Source organism: Aethalodelphis obliquidens, unplaced genomic scaffold (genome assembly GCF_003676395.1).
Source record: "Aethalodelphis obliquidens isolate GAN/ISIS:26980383/991018 unplaced genomic scaffold, ASM367639v1 scaffold91, whole genome shotgun sequence".
In the NCBI taxonomy this organism is placed as follows: Eukaryota; Metazoa; Chordata; class Mammalia; order Artiodactyla; family Delphinidae; genus Aethalodelphis; species Aethalodelphis obliquidens.
In genome coordinates, this window is record NW_020838035.1 from 787,436 (window position 1) to 806,753 (window position 19,318).

At 47.7% G+C, this 19,318-nt stretch overlaps 1 protein-coding gene across 5 annotated transcripts in view; it reads left to right on the forward strand.

The window, feature by feature from the left end:
* Positions 1 to 19,318, forward strand: part of IL3RA (interleukin 3 receptor subunit alpha) — a 29,320-nt gene that overhangs the window by 6,339 nt on the left and 3,663 nt on the right. For 3 of the 5 annotated variants that reach the window (XM_027095488.1, XM_027095489.1, XM_027095490.1), the window contains 7 exons: positions 2,101 to 2,199; positions 10,355 to 10,497; positions 12,514 to 12,628; positions 14,155 to 14,287; positions 14,375 to 14,553; positions 16,601 to 16,719; positions 19,132 to 19,158. In XM_027095488.1, coding sequence (XP_026951289.1) covers positions 2,136 to 2,199; positions 10,355 to 10,497; positions 12,514 to 12,628; positions 14,155 to 14,287; positions 14,375 to 14,553; positions 16,601 to 16,719; positions 19,132 to 19,158 — 780 coding nt within the window. In that variant the 5' untranslated portion in view covers positions 2,101 to 2,135. The remainder of the gene's footprint in view (positions 1 to 2,100; positions 2,200 to 10,354; positions 10,498 to 12,513; positions 12,629 to 14,154; positions 14,288 to 14,374; positions 14,554 to 16,600; positions 16,720 to 19,131; positions 19,159 to 19,318) is intronic. The other 2 variants (XM_027095492.1, XM_027095493.1) reach the window with 1 other exon arrangement.

The window sequence follows — 19,318 nt, forward strand, 5'->3', positions numbered from 1 at the left end:
CTCCTGCAGGCTCACACTTGCCCCCAGACGCAGGCAGGCGAGCTGCCGGGGTGCAGAGCCCCAAGGCCCCTTCCCTCGCCCCGACCCTGCTGAGCCCGGCCCCATCCCCCGCCTCTGGGGGCTTGACTCCGCCCAGGGACGCCTCTTCCCTTTGCGATCGGGGGCAGCAGGATACGTCGATGACCCTCATGCAATGTGGGTGTTTAAAGGACGTGAGCTTCTCCGAGCGAGGAGAGATGCCTGTGGGTGGGCTCAGTGTCGCGAGGCTGGAGCCGTGTGTACCTGTGGGGCTCAGCTCACCTGAGCAGACGCCAGGAACAGACACCCAGCCCTGCCTCGACGCCCACGGGGGCCCGTCTTCATCAATCAAAGAGGAGCCCGAGGTCGTGCTCATCCGATATTCTTCTCCCTGTGGATCCGCGCCTGGGCCTTTTGTGAGCGCGGCGTTTACTGCTCTGGATCGTGAGACCCGGCTGGGAGGCACCTCCCCTGAAGCTTTGTGCCCGACGCCTGGCCCTCCTCACCCTCATCCCTGTACCACAGATAGATGGTTTGGCATCTGTCCCGGGACGCCTCCCCGTGATGGGCAGTTCCGGATCTGACCCGTTGCCTTGTCCTGGAAAGGGGTCTCTCGGGCTTCCCTCCACCCAGTTTGGCAAGAAGGACCCTGGGTGTCGGCTTCTGGTGTCAAATCTGTGTGAAAGTTGGCACTTTTGGGGGAGCAGGTCAGTCCTGGGGAATCTTGTGGGAGCCCCAGACCTGGATGGGGGAGCAGGTGAGACCCCAGATGGATGGAGTCCGGGTTGGGTCTCATGATGGGGCTGCTGGACAGGCCCTGAAGGAGGTAGGGTGCGTCCTGGGCCCCCCCCAATCCCAGCCAAGACGCTCCAGGTGGGATGGCGGGGAGTGGCGGTCAGGTCTTTGGGCGACCCTGACTGGCACAGAGAGCCTGAGGCCCTGCTGAGGGTGTGGAATCCGAGGCAGCTGAGGGTCCCAGGCTCTGCTTGGGTGGCAGCCCCAGGTCGGCCTCCAGGCGCCAAGGGCATTTGCATGAGTGACTCAGGTGGGGGGGGGATGGGTGGGGTCCGTCGGGAGACCCTGCCGCTGGGGCCCGGAAGGTGCAGAAGGTGGACCCCCAGGGGAGGGTCTAGGAGAGCCGGCCTGCAGAGGGGGGCTTCATGGGGACCTGGGGAAAAGCTCTGGCAGGAACGATGAGACAGCACGGGATTTAGTGACCGTAACTCGGTCTGTTCAGGAAACTGCGTTGTACTTCATGCTCTTAACTAAACTTCCTTCAACTGTTCTGTGAGCCCAGTGTTTCCTGGTGCTGCGTGGAAGGTGATTTCTGGGTTCCGGGATGGGGCTGGAGCCAAGGGTGAGCTCAAACCCCAGGGCGGGAGCTTTTTAGAGAGGCTCACACACACACACACACACACACACACACACACACATGCACGCACACACGCGCGCGCACACACGCACACACACACGCACGCACACAGACACATATGTGCAGACCTGCATACACGCAGGAATGCATGTACACATGCACACACAGACCTGTGTAATGTGTGTGCGCAATACACACAGATACACACATGCACACATGCATGCACACAGACATACATGCACACACAGACACACAAAGACCTGTGTAATGTGTGCACACACACAGGGACACATGCATGCATACACAGCACACACAGAGACACACAAACACATGTCATGTGTGCACACACATGCGTACATATGCATATAGAGACACGCAGCGCACACAGATACATATACAAGACGCAGAGGTATGCACACAGATACACACGTGCACACATGTGCACACACAGTGCACAGACACATAAACACAAGTAATATGTGCAGGCACATGCATACACATGCACACAGGCATGCGGTATACACGGGTGCATACACACGTGCACACACATACGCACACATGCACACACGTGCACACATGCACACACACGTGCTCATGCACGGGAGGCTCTCCTCCCGGAAGCAGCTCCCTGCGCTCGGAGCAAGACAGCCCTGGGGGCTCAGCCTCCTCCCTGCCGCCACCCCATGCGGCCACTGTCTCTTCTCTTCCAGCTGGTGCCCGCCCTCCTGTGGGAGCTGCCTTGGCCATGGCTTTCGTCTGGCTGGCGGTCTTCCTGGTGCCTGTCTCCGGCCTGCTGCCACCGGACCACGGTAGGAAAAGCCGGAGGAAAAGCCGCGTGTGGTCTGTGGGTCCCTGGGGCTGTGTTGCTTTTCAGTGAAACTGTTTACGTTGGGGTCACGGTCGAGTCACTCGGCTGCCATGAGAGATAGTGCAGACACTTCCCACGTAGCCTTCCCCTCAGTCACCCCGGCGGGTTCATCTTGCAAAACTGGTACCTCACAGACAGGATGTTCATCCTGATATGGTCAAGACACTACGTCCAGAGCTCGGGGTGTAGCTACGGCGCTGGGACCCGGCAGTGTGCTTGGATGTATTGTCACCCTCTCTCTGGGTCGGAAGAACCCCGTGGAAACATTAGGGTGATGGGCTGAACTGGGTCCTCGCCAGATTCATGCGCTGAAGTCCTAACGAACAGAACCTGTCAACCGGAGTTATTTGGAAATAGGGTCTTTACAGACGTCCCTGAGTTAAGATGAGGTCACGTGGGTGGATCCCCGTCCAGAACAATGGGTGTCCTTACGAGGAGGGGAGATTTGGACCCAGGCATGGACACAGGGAGAAGCCAGGTGGCGATAGAGGAGAGATTGGGGTGATGCAGTCACAAGTGCAGGAACGCCTAGGACTGGGGCAGGGCAGCTCCCAGAAGCTGCAGAGGTTCTCCAGCTGGAACGGATTCTCCCTCTGAGTCTGTGGGAAGAACCAATCCTATAGCATCCTGGCCTCCGGGACCGGGAGATAAAAATCCAGGTGTCATGAGAGATGCGTCGTCTGGAGCTTGGACAGGCAGATGAGCAACGAGTAAGATGCTTTTGGGGCAACTCCATCCTGTTTTTCTCACATTTGTAACGGAGATTTATGGGGGGTAGGGTGAAAACCAGGGTCTCCGTGGCGTCCAGGAAGTTCCCACCATCTTCAAGCATGGTGGTGATGGGTAGGAAACAATTCGCGACGTGATAGTGAAGTTCGACCGTGACACACGATAAGGAGGTGAAAAGACAGTGATGTAGGTTCTTAAGCTGCCGTGCCCACCTCTGACTGTCAGTGTCCGGCTGACTTCGGGTGACAGGTGTGGCTGGGAGAGAATATCCCAGGTGGGGCAGGGTGCAGAGCCAGTGGAGAGTGCCCACCACCAGGCAGCAGAACCCCCAAGGGGAGCCATGCCCTCCGCCCCGGGGTATGGAGAGTCTACGTTTCCTGGGCGCCCAGTAGTGAGGGCGCCCAACTCAGGGTGCAAAGACCTGGATGCTTACAGGAGTACAAGAGATATGGTGCCCTCCAGGCGGGCATGCTGCCTTGGGGAGGGTCTGCAGAGAAGCCCCTCCCATCAGGGCTTCGCTGAGTGACCGGTGGACCCGGGACAGTGACCAAGCCTCCTGTCCAGCTCGCACAACACGCACATGTGGAGCAGCGCTTCAGGCAATGGGAGCAGAGTGCACCCCCTCACCACGGACGCTGGGTGCTTGCATCAGGCGCCGCGCCCTGTGCCGCTGTGATGGCCACAGCATTGCCTAACCATGAGAAGTTCGTTCCTTCCTCAAAGAGTAGTGGAGTTCAGATGGTGTGAGTGTGTGTGTGTGCGTGTGTGTGTGTGTGTGTGTGTGTGTGTGTTAGGGCATAGGTATCATTCTTCCGGGGACTGCTGGCTTACTCAGCTCAGGCTGCCTTAACAAAATACCGTAGTCTGGAGGACTTGAGTGACATACATTTATTTATCCCAGTCCTGGAGACCAGACGTCTGAGGTCAAGGTGTCCCAGGGCCACGCTCCCTCCAGAGGCTCCCGGGGAGGGTCCTTCCCGCCTCTACCAGCTTTGGGAGGCTCCAGGTGTCCCTGGGCTTGTGGCTGCCTCCCTCCTGTCTTCACAGGGGGTTCTCCCCGGGTGTGTACCTGTACCCAAATTTCCCCTCTTAATAAGGACACCAGTCGGATTGGGTTAGGGCCACAGTATGGCAGCGAGACCTCATCTTAATTAATTACATCTGCACTCACCCTATTTCCAGCTAAGGTCCCGTTCTGAGGTTAGGACTCCAGCATGATTTGGGGAGGGCTGGGGAAAGGACACAGTTTACTCCATCCCAGGGGGCTCTGTTCCATGTACAGACCCGGGATCCTTACATACGGATGGACCTGGGAAGCTCCATCATCTCCTTGGAGGAGTTTGTAGACGGATCACACGGGAGTTTTTACAGGTCTGAACTAAAAGGACCACACATTGCTTCTGTCCATTTCCTGGACTCCAAGTCAGTCACGTGGCCGCACCTGGTGACCAGAGGGGCCGGGAGATGCAGGAGGTCTGGGAGGGGAGGGGGCTTTCTCCACGCCTGAGGCTCCCACCCCCGCCCCCCGTCTTTGCCCCACTTGTACGGGGCTGAGGCAGCTGCCACCTTTGTGGTGGCTTCAGGCCCATGGGCATTCTGGGGTCACTGACCACAGGCAGGAAGTGAGTAGCTTTCTAGGAGCCAAACGCTGAAGGAAGCAGGGAGCGTGTTGTACCGTTCTAACATTTCCCCCCAAAGCGCCCTAAAACTACAACGTTGGTCGAAGTGCATTAGAGAGGCCGTGGGTACAGGACACGGTGGAATAGAAGCGTTGAAACCAGACACCTTGTCTTGTTCGAATCGTACGGAGAAGTGGTTAGTCCTTCCCTACTGAGTCTGAATTAGCGCCAGGATTTTCACAGATTTATCAGGGGAAGGACGTTTTCGTCCCTGTCTAGTTTGCTGAGAGTTTTTCGTCTCAAAGGGGTGTTAAACATGGTCAAAAGGTTTTCCTGCTTCTATGGATACGATCACCAGTTTTCTGTTAAAGGGGCCCATTATAGCGATGGTTAAAATAGCCTTATAATATTCCTGGAGTAAATCCGTTGGGTCAGGAGGTGTTACCACTTTTGTACTTTACCTGATTTTCTGGGCTAGTATTCTGTGAAGGAATTTGGTGTCCGGGAGTATAAGGCGTTTTCGGTTTCAGTTTACTTCTAATGTTTTGATTTTGGTATCAGGATAACGCTGGCCTCATAAAGTGAGTCAGAACATGTTTCCCGCCTTTCCTCTGTTTTCGGAAAGTTTCTGCACATTGTTACTGTTTCTGTTTTAAATTGCTGGTGGGATTCAGCCGCAAGCCCATCTGTGCCTGATGCTTTCTTCCGGGGAAGCTTTTTCATTATATATTCTACTCCTTTAATACTTACAGGGTTACTCAGGTTTGCCACTTATGTCAGTACTGCTAATGTGTGTCTTTCAAGAAGCTGGTTCATGTCATACATCGTTGAAGGTATTGGCATAACTTTTGTTCAAATTACCCCCAATTCTTCTTTCAATGTCTTTCAGGATGTGTATCAGTGTCCCCTCTTTCATTCCTAAAATTGGTCTTTTTTTGTTTTTTTCTTGATCAGTGTAGCAAGAGAGGTTTTTCCATTATATTGTCTCTTGTATAGCACCAGCTTTTGGTTTCCTTGACAATCTATATAGTTTTTCCATTTTCTTTTTCACTGATTTTTTTTTGTTCCCTTTATTTTTTTTAGGGATTTTGCTTTAGGCTTAATTTCTTTTCAGTTTAATTTGTTCTTCTTTCTCTAACGTCTTCATGTGGAAACTGATTCTTGAATTTAAACTCTATTCCTAACCTAAACATGTAATGTTATAAATTTCCCTGTAAGCATTGCTGTAGCTGCGTCGCACTTTTTTTTTCTTTCATTTTCATTCAGTTCAAAATATTTTCTACATTTCCTGTGATTTCTTCTAAGATGCACATGGTAATTTATCACTTTGTCATTTTGTTTGCAAATATCTGGTGTGTTCCAGATTTTAAAAGAGTGATCTTGAATTTAATCAAGAGAGAATTGTAGTCAGAGAATATATACACAGTGAATGATTTAAACCTTTTTAAAAGGACTGACACTCCCCATGCCAGTACACGGTCTATTTTGATGAATCTTCTGTCTGTAGTTCATAAAAATGTGCATCCTGGGACTTCCCTGGTGGTCCAGTGGTTAGGACTCTGCACTTCCACTGCAGGGGACGCGGGTTCCAGCCCTGGTCAGGGAACTAAGATCCCGCAAGCCGTGCGGCTCGCCCCCCGACAAAAAAAAAACAAAAACAAATGTGCACCCTGCCGTCATTGGTTAGAATGTCCCCACAATGTCAATTAGGTCAAATTGTTGATATTTTGTTCAAGTCCTGTATATCCCTCCCGTATTCTATCTGTTCTATTAGAGAGGGAGGTGGTGCTTATGCCGCATGTATTTTCAAAATGACTGTTGAGAGCACATATATTAGGATGAATTGGCCATTTAATCGCTTGAAATGGTCCCTTCTTACCCCCGGAAATAAAATCCTGGGATAAAATCCTAGGTTTTATACAATTGGAGCTTGCATAAAATATGCTTTCCTATTATTGCCATTTAAACTATATTTAAAGTACCTTTCGTGCAGACAGCGTACTGTGGGGTACTTTTAAAGTCTAGTCTGAAAACCTTTCCTTCTCACTGGAGTGTTTAGACCATTTGCATGCAATGAACTTATTAAGCTGATTGACTTTAATTCTACCATTTTGCTACTTGTTTGCTGGGTTTTTTTTTTCAGTTTTTCTTTTTTTTCTTTTTGTCGCCCCTCCTTTCCTGACTTCTTTCCAGTTACTTTTTTAGTGCTTTTCTTGTTTTTGTGTTTTTCTCTACTGTTGGCTTTTGGGCTAGCCCTCTTTGTTCCACGGCTTGTGTGGTTCCCCTGGGATGATTCATTCAGTACATACTCTCTTCAAATAATGTTATTCTACTTCACACAGAACATAGGAATCTCACAACAGTATACGTTTACTTCCTGCCTCATCCTTTGTGCCATGTCACACATGTACTTCTACGTCTCTATAAGCCCACAATACACAATACAATATTTTCTTTTCAAGAATTATCTTTTTAAAACCTTAAAAAAATGGGAAAGCTTTCCGGTTTGCCTACATTCCTACTATTTCTGGTATGCTTTTGTTGCATCTCTGCTCACCTGGGTTCCACATTCCTTCGTGAGTGTCCATCTGCTGATTTCTCCTTCAGCCACAAAAGCCTTTTTTGAAAACATTTCTTACAGACCTGCTCTTCTGGTTTTTTTTCTGGCAAAAAAACAAACAAATACAAAAATACAAAAAAAAAAAACCTTTCACTTTTTGTCACTATAAAGTCTTTATATTTCACCTTCCATTGATCGCTAAGATATAGATTCTAGGTTGACCAGGATTTGTACTGTTTTCTTGCAGCATGGGGAGAAGGCGTTCTGTCACCTTCTGTCTCCCATTGTTTCTGAAGAGAAATCAGCAGAAATTCTCATCTTTGTTCTCTGATAGGTGCGGTGCCTTTTTTCCGTTGGTTTTGTAAGATTGTCTTGATTCCACTTTTTAAAAAGGCATTTGAGGACGATGCGTCTTAGCGTTTGTGTTTGTTGGTACCTGTGTGTCTGTGTATCCTAGTAGGGTTTTTGAGCGTCCTGGGCCTGTAGGTTTATAATTTTCATTAAGTTAGGAAATGTTTGGCCACAATTTCTTCAAATATTTTTCTTTGGGGGCTTCGGCGTAGATCATTTCCATTGTCTTCCAGTTCATCCAAGTGAATTTTTTCATCTCAGATGCTATATGTTCTACCTCTAAAAATTCTGTTTGGTTCCTCCTTTATAGCTTCCATTCCTCACTGCATAGTGTTCATGTTTTCCTTCAAGTCCTCTAACACATTTATAGTGGCTGTTTTAATGGACGTCTCTGTTAATTTCATCGTCAGCCACTCAGGGGACGATTTCTATGACCTGACATTTCTTCTGGTCACAGCCAACACATTCCTGCTTCTCTGCGTGTCTAGTCATTTTTTATTGGGTGCTGGATATTGTGAAGGATGAGTTGGTGAGGGTCTTCTTTGGTTGCCTTCTTTAGAGATGGTGAGTTTTGTTTCAGCAGGCCGTTCCTTTATTGGTGGGTCGCCTTGTTTTGAAGTTTTTCAAGGTGAGTCACCTTTAGCTTCTTCTCTCCGACAACAAAGGCCTGACTCTTCTGGGGTCTTTACTGACTTCTCAGTGTTCAGCAAGGAATCTCCACCTTGTCCCATTGGATTGTGAATGTCTTCCACCCCCAAATACACTCTCAGAATTGTTTGTCTTCGTTTTCAGAAAGTCTAAAAATAGTTGCTTTATATATTTGGCCATTTTCTAGGGGCTTATGGCGAGAGATACATCTGAGACTACTTTACCATGGCTGGAAGAGTATTTCCCACCATCTATAGTTTTTCAAAAGCTCTAGGGTTGAGAACACTATGTCCCTTTTCTTTCAGAGCACTGGAGGGTCACGAGTATATTGCAGTAAACACTCGTATGTGTATTTGCATTGATTTTGTTTCATTTTGTCTTTACAGATTGCGTTTACTTTCTTCTGTTTGCATTAAAGTTCTTTTTTATTTGTGAGCACAACTGTAATTGGGTAGATAATAACCACTCTAAGGGAGCACAGGTAGACTTTATGGAAAACATAGTGACAGAAAACTCCCTTGTTATGTGATTTAAATATATATGGACTTATTTATATAAATATATATAATTTTATATAAGTACATTTCCTATTAGATTATGAAGATTATTTTAAAATTTTAATTTTAAAATAATTAAAGTTGTGGGCTTCCCTGGTGGCGCAGTGGTTGAGGGTCCGCCTGCCGATGCAGGGGATGCGGGTTCGTGCCCCGGTCCGGGAGGATCCCACATGCCGCGGAGCGGCTGGGCCCATGAGCCATGGCCGCTGAGCCTGCACGTCCGGAGCCTGTGCTCCGTAACGGGAGAGGCCACAACAGTGACAGGCCCATGTACTGCAAAAAAAAAAAAAAAAACAAAACAAAAAACAAAAAACAAAATAAAATAAAATAATTAAAGTTGTAAATAAAGCTATAAAAATTAAAAACAAACTTAAATGTAATAAAAATACGCTAAAACTCATATTTTCTACTGCATCACTCATAGCTGTTTTAATGATATTTACTGTTGTTTTGGAAGAAGTGAATATAAATTCTGAGGCATAAGAATCCATTAAAAATTACATTTTCACTTTTAAGAAATTTCCCTAGGGAAGTTGTTTTTTAAGGAATAAATTATCCTTATAGGTTGGGAGACCGTAATGCCAGAAACCAGGATATTCACAGGATTTGGTCTTGCTTGTCAAACTAAGGTTGTTGATCCTGATAACTGATCACAGTACTTGCGGTTTATAAACAGTCATTTCTGCGAAATCCTCTAAATGAGGGGGTCACAGATAACAGCTGAAGAAATATCTGATGGACCTTTATAACTTTGAGTTATTGGTCCTATGTGATTGCTTCATGAAGCAAGTCACTGATAAAACACATCGAATCCTTTGGTCTGCAAACTCTGACCTCCGTCCCCATTGACAGCATCATACGAATATATATGTGCTTTGATTGCACTTCAAAATGTATTTAGATGTACGCATTTTGGGTGGTTTTCCAAGAAGATGAGAATTCCTCTGGCACTCTGTGTAAGAACATAAATATCATTGTGTAAAGATCAGGTCTCCTACTTTATATATATATATATATATATATATAAATATATACTCCATTATATATACTTGTATATAAGTTTGTATATTTTTAATATATCACATTAAAATTTCTTTTTTTTTTTAAGATTTTCTGTTGTGGACCACTTTTAAAGTCTTTATTGAATTTGTTACAATACTTCTTCTGTTTTATGTTTGGGTTTTTTGGCCCCGAGGCATGTGGCATCTCAGCTCCCCAACCAGGGATCGAACCCGCACCCCCTGCATTGGAAGGCGAAGTCTTAACCACGGGACCGCCAGGGAAGTCCCTACATTAAAATTTCTATTGCAACTTGCAAAGCATTCCGAATTCTCAGTCTGTAGAGCAGACACTGAGCCAACTCTCTCAGCCTGAATTGGTTTTCAGTGAAAACGACCTTCTTTGACATACATGCTTAAGAAAGGTACATTTCCCATCAACGCGGACGGCAGCAGTGATCTGCTTTTCTGACTCTCTCCCCCCATTGTTGGGAGGGTGAGCTGGTGAGCTCACTAAGGTACTACAGATTCGGGGCCTCTGCCTGCTTCAGGCAACCACTTCTCCGTGTGGAACTCAGCTTCCCAAGGGGTAACTGAGTAGGACAAAGTTTAAGCGCTGTGTGCCTCTCTCCAGACCCTTACCCTATAGACATTTCCGATCCAGACCCACCAATTAAGAACCTAAGGATGGAGCCAGAAAGAAAAAGATTGACCTGGGACCTCCATGGAAACGTTTCCGAAATTATGTGTTTCATCAATTCAAAAGCTTTCGCTAAGGTAAACCGTCTTCCCTGTACATAGCATCACAGAGACACGGGTTCTACTCCTGGGCTCAGCTGTGGAATGTGGGGTCCTTTACGGGCACTGCGACTTGGGGCTCCTGATCTGTAAGACATCCAGAATGGTACCCACCGGAGAGGGTTGGTGTGGAAATGGGCTGAGATACTGCAGGTAGAGAACCAAGCCCAGTTGAAAGTGAGACCTCGGGAAACACTGTCCCCCTCCACCATCCCCTGCCCCCCACTCAAATCCCTCCTGTATCAGAGGGTTCGGAGGGCGTGAGAACTGTGACACGTCTCATGGGCAGAGGCCGTGGTGAGAATGCCAACCGCTGAGCATGTTTCATGAGAAGGACGCACCTGTCCGCGTCCTTGGGAAGAACCCTGGTTCCCTCAAATGACTCTCAACTGAATACAACCCAATCACACCCTATGTTAGTCCGCTTGGGCTGCTGCTGCACACGGGGCGGCGTAAACAACAGACATGTGTCTCCCCAAGTCCTGGAGGCTGGAATCTGAGATCCAGGCGTGGGCAGGGCTGGTCCCTCCCGAGGCCTCTCTCCTGGGCGTGTAGACGGCCGTCTCCTCCCTGTGTCCTCACGTGGTCGTCCCTCTGTGTGTGTCTGTGTCCTGATCTCCTCTTCTCATAAGGACAGCAGTCCTATGGGATCAGGACCCACCCTAATGATCTCATTTTGCTTTCATCCCCTCTTTAAGGACCCCCAACGCCAAATACATTTCCATTAAGGGTTTGGATTTCAATATGTGAGGGTTTTTTTTTGCGGGGCGGGTAGGGCACAATCCAGTTCATGACAAACCCCTATGGGATTTTAATGGAGCTCGGCCAGTTGACCCTAAACTCTATCTGCAAGAACAAATGTTGCAGAAGAACCGAGAAATTTTTTTTAAATTAATTTATTTATTTACTTTTGGCTGTGTTGGGTCTTCGTTGCTGTGCGCGGGCTTTCTCTAGTTGCGGCGAGCGGGGGCTACTCTTCATTGCAGTGCATGGGCTTCTCATTGCGGTGGCTTCTCTTCTTGCGGAGCACAGCCCTAGGCACACGGGCTTCAGTAGTTGTGGCACGTGGGCTCAGTAGTTGTGGCGCACGGGCTTAGTTGCTCGCGGCATGTGGGATCTTCCCGGACCAGGGCTCGAACCCGTGTCCCCTGCATCGGCAGGCGGATTCTTAACCTCTGCGCCACCAGGGAAGCCCTCTTTTCCTGCTTTCTGTTTTTTGTTTTCAAATCAAAGCAATACCTGCACAGAGTTTAAAGAGGAAAATAGTCGTACGGGGTTCGTTATAACAAAATAGCAGCTTTTCAGTGAGACATCACTTTTTACCGTTTTACACCTGATGCTGTTGTTCTAGACCTCTGCATCTCTCTATAACACAAATTCTTGATTCATTCCGTTTAGCCAAAATGTGTTGATTTTTCTCATAAGGGACAGGAGGCTTCACTCTCTATTTCCTATGCACAACTCACCTCCCCAGCAGTTGCCATCCCCAGCTCACACTCTCTCCTCTCTCGACAAGTATTCAGTTTATTATAACCATATAAACACTATTCACACCTGAGCCATGTGGTTAGTGGGGATTTTTCTTTCCTGTCTTACACAAATGTTTGTTTCTCCTAAATTTAATCATTTCCATTTCCTTAAGGTTTTATCTGTTTGCCCAGTTTGTCCATCACTACTTTACCATCACCTTCTTGGCCAAATGGCTAAATATCTTCTCAAAATATCAAGGCATTCTGCCAACTCTGTCTTAGAACCTTCTAGGATATTTTTTTCCTTTTGGTGAGTGATTTCCTCATTTTCATCTCCCTCTCTCCCTCTCTCTCTCTGCATACTGAGACTCTGGCTTTGGATGTTGAGGAAAACTAAAGAAAACCTATAGTTTTCTTTCTTTCTTTTTTAAATCTAAAGTCTCAGTGTTTTATTAGTTCTCCCCTAATTATGATTGGTAATAATAATTAGGGACAGAGCAATAATAGATTGCTCTGTCTCTCTCAGGCACGGAAAAGGACGTATTGCAATATTTCTGACTTGTCATGCCAAGCTACAAACTACAGCATCAGGGTGACCAAAGGTCAGCCATTCTCCACGTGGATTCAGTATCCTAGTCAAGGTGAGGGGAAGATGCTCTTTCAGGGTGTTCTTTGCTTTCAATCATCCGTTAGTGCTCTGAATACCAAAATAATGGCTTTTACCTTGGATGGGTCTCCAGGGACATAGCTTCGTGGGAAAAAGACCATCTCGGAGGGTCTCACGCAATTTCACACACGGCACCTGCCTGAATGAATGGAGCTGTAGAAACATAGAGTGGTTTTGTTGTTGTTGGTTTTTGTGTTTTTGCTTTTTTGTTTTGTTTTGTCTTTTTAGTTTGAGAACAGAGTTTTATCATTTTCCTCATGCCAAGCAAACAGATTGTCTGATCCCATATACGGTTTGGACAGAGAGAACACCAGTAGCAAGTCTGAACACCTCCTGCGCTCTTTGTCAGGAAGTTGGAATATCACAAAACTGTGCTCTTCTGAGAATGGGGAAACGAGGAAGATAAACTCTGGCTCCGAATTGTTGGAAATACAGTTTATGTTGTTGGATTTTTCTTTTCCTCTTTCATTAAAAAAAAAAAAATGGGGCTTCCCTGGTGGCGCAGTGGTTGAGAGTCCGCCTGCCGATGCAGGGGACGCGGGTTCGTGCCCCGGTCCGGGAAGATCCCACGTGCGGTGGAGTGGCTGGGCCCGTGAGCCATGGCCGCTGAGCCTGCGCGTCCGGAGCCTGTGCTCCGCAACGGGAGAGGCCACGGCAGTGAGGGGCCCGCGTACCGCAAAAAAAACAAAAATGTCTTCCGTGACTCTAGCTGATCCAGGTTTCATCCAAAATACGTCACTTCTTAAAAATAGGGTTCTGATGGCAACGGACTTTAGCTGAGGAGTAACTAGTAAGAGAAAGAAAGAAAGTTCCAGAAGACTGTTGGGCGTTTCTTAGGCTTAGGGTTAGGTGGGCAGGGTTGGGGGCAGGAGGGGTCTGGTAAGGGTATATGGGGTCACGGGGGGGCGGGCCATGGGCGGGGAGCCTTGCAGGGAGGGGAGGTGTTACCACTGCAGAAAGGGTAAGCGCTACATGGATGTGTCTATTATTTCTTTTCTTTTTCCTTTTTTTTTTTTTTTGCGGTACACGGGCCTCTCACTGCTGTGGCCTCTCCCGTTGCGGAGCACAGGCTCCGGACGCGCAGGCTCAGCGGCCATGGCTCACGGGCCCAGCCACTCCACCGCACGTGGGATCTTCCCGAACTGGGGCACGAACCCGTGTCCCCTGCATCGGCAGGCGGACTCTCAACCACTGCGCCACCAGGGAAGCCCCTCTATTATTTCTTAGAACCGCGTGAGAATTCACAAGGATCACTAAAAAGAGACTCACTTAAAAAACTTTTTTTTAAAATTTTATTGACGTATAGTTGATTTACAACGTTGTGTTAATTTCTGCTGCCCAGCAAAGTGACTCAGTTATACATAAATATTCTTTTTCATATTCTTTTCCATGATGGTTTATCCCAGGATATTGAATATAGTTCCCTGGGTTCTACAGTAGGACCTTGGTGTTTATCCGGGACTCAGTTTTGGTTTTTTTCCCTCTTCTTTGCAAGCCCAGAAGGGAATCCCAGGGCGGCTGCAGAAAACCTGACCTGCTGGGTTCACGACGTGGATTTCCTGACGTGCAGCTGGGCGGTGGGCCGGGAGGCCCCGAGGGACGTGCAGTACCATCTCTACCTGGAGAACCTGGAGTAGGTGTGACCTTGGGCTCGCCGGGGCTCCCCCGGGCTGGAGCGGGGGCTTCAGGGCCGCTCATGACGCAGCCGCACCCCTCACAGCTCCTATGAGAAGTGGCCGTGCTCCCAGTACAGAGCAGACGAGCAAGGGACACACGTCCAGTGCCGTTTTCACAACATCTCTGTGTTATCCAAGGATCTGACGCGTTTCCTGGTGAATGGTACCGGCAGCGGTTCCAAAATTCCCTGCTCTGAGACGAGTGATAGACTAGCCAAAATCGGTGAGTAAGAAAATGGGACCCTGCTCCGTGTGCCGTACTTCCGCGGAGATGCTGCTTGCCGTCCTGAAACCCAATACCCGAGGCTGGGCGCTTAGACGCCACACTCCTCTCCCGGAGTCCTGGGGGCTGGGAGTCGCAGGTCGGGGCGTGGGCACGTCAGTTCCTGGCGAGACCCTCTTCCTGCCTTGCGTGTTTGCTGTGTCCTCACACAGTGGAGAGCGAACTCTGGTGCCTCTTCCCCCACTTCTTTTTTATTCTTATTTCCTATTGGGGTAGAGTTGTTTTACAGTGTGTGTTAGTTTCTGCTGTAACGCGAAGTAGAGTTCCCTGTGCTGTACGGCAGGTTCTCATTAGGTATCTGTGGTACACATCTTAGTGTACGTATGTCCGTCCCAATCTCCCAATTCATCCCACACCCCCTTGCTCTGATTATAAGGGTACTGATCCCATCATGGGGGCCTCACCTTCAGGACCTCATCTAACCCCGATTGTGTCCCAGAGGCCCTGCCTCTAAAGCCGTCCCACTGCGCGTCAGGGCTTCCGTACGTGAATCTGGGGAGACACAGACACCTAGCTCACAGCAGCTGCTCTGTGTTCCCGGGACCTAAGGAAGCATTTCCAGAACACACCTAGCAGATGGCGCTGTGCCCCCCATCCACCGAGGACAGCTGCACCGTGAGGCTGGGGGTCTCACACCGGTCGCCCCTCTCCAGGCCCTGTGTTCAAAAATAGCTCAAAAATAGTTATTCTTTTTGTTTGAATCTATCGACGGCAGGTTTTCAGAACACAAAACCCATCTTAGCAAAGCTCTGTCAATACTTTTTACTTTAAATTAGACCCCACTGCCCCCCAAACTAGGACAGCTTCAAGCCCCATGAAACCTGGCCCCTCACCACCCTGGCTGGTCCACGTGTAGCAGGGAAGCATATGAGCGGAGAGGTAGGTGCAAAAGGGGAGAAGATGGGGGCCTCCGGTTCAGAAGCCGGGATGCGGCTCCTGCCTTTGTCTGTGGTGCCCCCCCGGCCCGGAGCCAACCTCACTCTGATGCCACGTCCCTCACACACCACGCGCCCCTGGGCGAGTGCAGCCCTACACGTGTAGCCCCGCCCGCAACTCCGCACTGTGCTCCGGCCCCAGCCCTGCTGTCCACGTGGGGTGTCCACGGCCTGGTTCCCAGCAGGGGTGGCGGGGTGATGCCAGCCCGTGTGGCAGTGGGAGTGGAGGTGGCCGGAGGTTTGAGGGCACATCAGTGGGGGGGAGCCTGGGCAGACACCAGTGGGGGCCTGGCGGGGGGTCAGACCTGTAGACCTAGACGCCGTCCCTCAGGAAACTGATGGAGCCGGAATCAGGGATGCACACCACCCCAGGGAGGGCAAAGGGCGGAGCCCTGGGACAGCCCACAGAGGGGGCCCGAGGGTCCTGGAGGAGCTGGGTCCCACGCTGGGGGTGGCAGGTGAGAAGGAAGCAGGGGGTGGGACCCGGTCAGAGTCCAAGGCGGGGGCAGAAGATTCCGGGAGAACTTTTGGGAGTGGGATTGGCGGCCAAAGTCATGGGGGCAGGACTGGTCCCGGGCAGCTCGTGGGGGGGCCAGCTGCCCTGGAGGTGGGGTCTGAGCAGAGCCGATTGGTCCAGTGGGCAGGAGGGCGGGACCTTGCAGCTGGACCGCGCTTTGCTCCCCCTGCTGGAGAAGCGTAGTCCCAGGGACTGGAATCGCCGAGAGGGAAAAGAACAGCGCTGCTCTGAGGGGTGTCCCTGCACAGACGAGAAGAAAGCTTTGCAAGGGCCTCCGAGGGGGTGAGGGGTCCCCCCGGGCCAGTGTCTGAGCTGGTCCGCAGGCTCAGTGACCCTAATCATGCAAACAGTTTTCTCTCACTTGTCTCTGTCTCTTGATACTTTTTAACCTTGGAATGACATTTTCCTCTCTTTCCCCCCCCACCCCCTCAGCTTGTAGGAGGCCTCTTTTAAAAGTATCTCTGGGCGGGGGGGTGGGGGAAGAAATTCTTTTTTGATGTGCTTTACTCATAAAAGTGTTTTTTTTTCTCCCTAGAGGTATTAGCTGCTCCCAACATCACTAGCAGGTGGTGTAACCAAAGCTACTCGTTCATGCAGTGGCAAGTGAGGAGTCACCTTAATGATGACTTCAAGTATGAACTGCAGATACAGAAGGTAAGCGGTTTCCTGGGTGGGCATCTCTTATACTCTTACATCCCCCTGGACTCCGGGGCTTTGGGGGTAGGTGAAACATTCAAAACAAAAAAAAAACCAGAGGAACTGTAAAATAAATGAGCTTTAGCAAAACTCCAAGTGTTTGGCGTTTGAGTGACACCGCTGACGTTGGAAAGGAATCAGAATATGGAAGGGAATGCTTGCATACTTTCGTCAGGCTTGGGGTAGAGGAGGGATGTTTACCTGTCAACACGCAGAAGATAACCCTACAGAAAAAGAGCAAAAGGTTGAAACAGCCACTTGGTGAAACTCTGTCTGACCGTATGTCACAGAGCCTGCAATTCCCCTGCGAGAAATGAAACCAGTAGCCCCCCAAAGATGGGACCTAAGTGTTTGTAGCACCTACGTGTATAATGGTCCCTAAACAGGACACAACCCTAGGGAAGGGATGAACAAAATATAGCCACGCAGCGGAATCCTAGCCACCAAGAACTGGAGGGTCCCTTGTGTATGTTTAAAAGTGTCATAAAAGAAACGATTTACACAGGAAAACTCAGGATGCTCTGTAGGGACAGATCTGAGGGCTGGGGCAGGGGCGCAGGGAGGAGGGCATATGGAGGAGAAGCTGGAGGGAATTTGGGGGTGATGGACATGTTTCCTGTATTGTGCCGGTTTCACGCACACGTTTGCCAAAGTCAGCAGATTATATGCTCTGCTGGTGTGCTTTGCTGTATGCAAATCATACCTGAATAAAGCTACTGTTAAAAAAATATGCTGGAGATCACCGGTATTCTATACTCAGTGACTGTCATAGTTATTGACTATGTTTATTTTTCTGTACGTGTTACATTTATTTATACTTTACACTCAACTTTTTCATAAGCCTAAGACTGCTCAAAAAAATGGAGTCAATAGATTAAAAAAAAAAAGGACCAGCTATTTTTGAGCTAGGTGGTATTTTGTACTTAATTGTCTACTTGTAATTATTTATTGTTTATGTATTTATAGTCAATAACTGCTTGTACTCATTTTTTATTTTATTGAAGTATAGTTGATTTACTCTGTTGTGTTAATTTCTGCTATACAGCGAAGTGATTCAGTTATACCCATACGTACATTCTTTTTCATATTCTTTTCCATGATGGTTTGTCACGGGATATTGAATATAGTTCCCTGTGCTACACAGTAGGACCTTGCTGTTTACTCAATTTTTCTATAAACACAAAACTATTGAAAAAAATCTATTAATTAAAAAAAGACCGAGCACTTTGAGTCAATCAGTATTTTATACTCATTTACTTATATTTATTACATTTATTTATTATCTATGTTCAATCACTGCTTATACTCAATTTTTCCACAACCTTAAAACTACTCAAAAAATCTATTAATTTAAAAGACCAAATATTTTTGCACTAATCAGCATCTTATACTCAACTATTTACTTATATTTATCTTTTATGTGTATTTACCTGTTTGTGTGCATTTATTATTTATATTCATGTTCTGATTACTTCATACTCAACTCTTCTATAAACCTAGAACTGCTCAAAAAATTAGTCCATAAATTAAAAGAAAATAAGTAGTTTTGAGCTCATTGGTATTTTTATACTCGATTATTTACTTATATTTATTCATTATGTCAATGTATTTATATACCTATGATTTATACTCCATTACTGCTTATCTTCAAGTTTTCTGTAAACCCAAAACCACTCAAAAAAAGTCAAGTCTACTGATTAAAAAGACCAAATATTTCTGAGGTAGTTGGTATTTTATACTCTACAATTTACTTACATTTACTATTGTTGTCTACTGATTTATGTATTATATTTCTTATTTAGACTCAACTAGCATATGGTCAATTTTTCTGTTAACCAAAACAGCTCAAAAAAATCAAGTCTATCAATTTTATTTTTTTCATAAGACTAGGTACTTAAACAACTTTTTGTTTTTAATTGAAACATAGTTGATTTACAATGTTGTGTTAGTTTCAGGTCACAGCAAAGTGATTCAGTTACATACACATATTAACTGTATATATTCAGTTATATATATATATATATATTTCAGATTCTTTTCCATCATAAGTTATTACAAGATAGTGAGTAGAGTTCCCTGTGCTCTACAGTAGGTCCTTGTTATTTATCTATTATATATATATAGTAGTGTGTGTCTGTTAATCCCAAACTCCTAATTTATCCCTCCCCCAGGTACTTTTTAGTTCATCGATATGTTATACTCAGTTGCCTCTATTTATTATTTTTGTGTACAGAAGTATCTATTTATTATTTCTACTCAATGACTGATTATTTTATCCTCGACTTTTCTGTAAACCTGAAGAGGCTCTGACAAATGACGGCCCTTCCTGGGGATGGGGTCAGGCACCCATGCTCTGCTTTTCTCTTACAGGGTACGGAGCTCGCCTACAAACAGGAGGTGGGTGTCCCCCGCCCCCGCCCCAGTCTGGCATCCCAAGCGCAGGCTCCTTATGTCTATTACTGTCCAGTGACTCTGAGATGAAGCTCCCCGGTCCATAGACCGGGTGCCATCACCTGCCTGGTGCTGCCCTAAAGGTCCACCCCCCGGCCCCCAAATC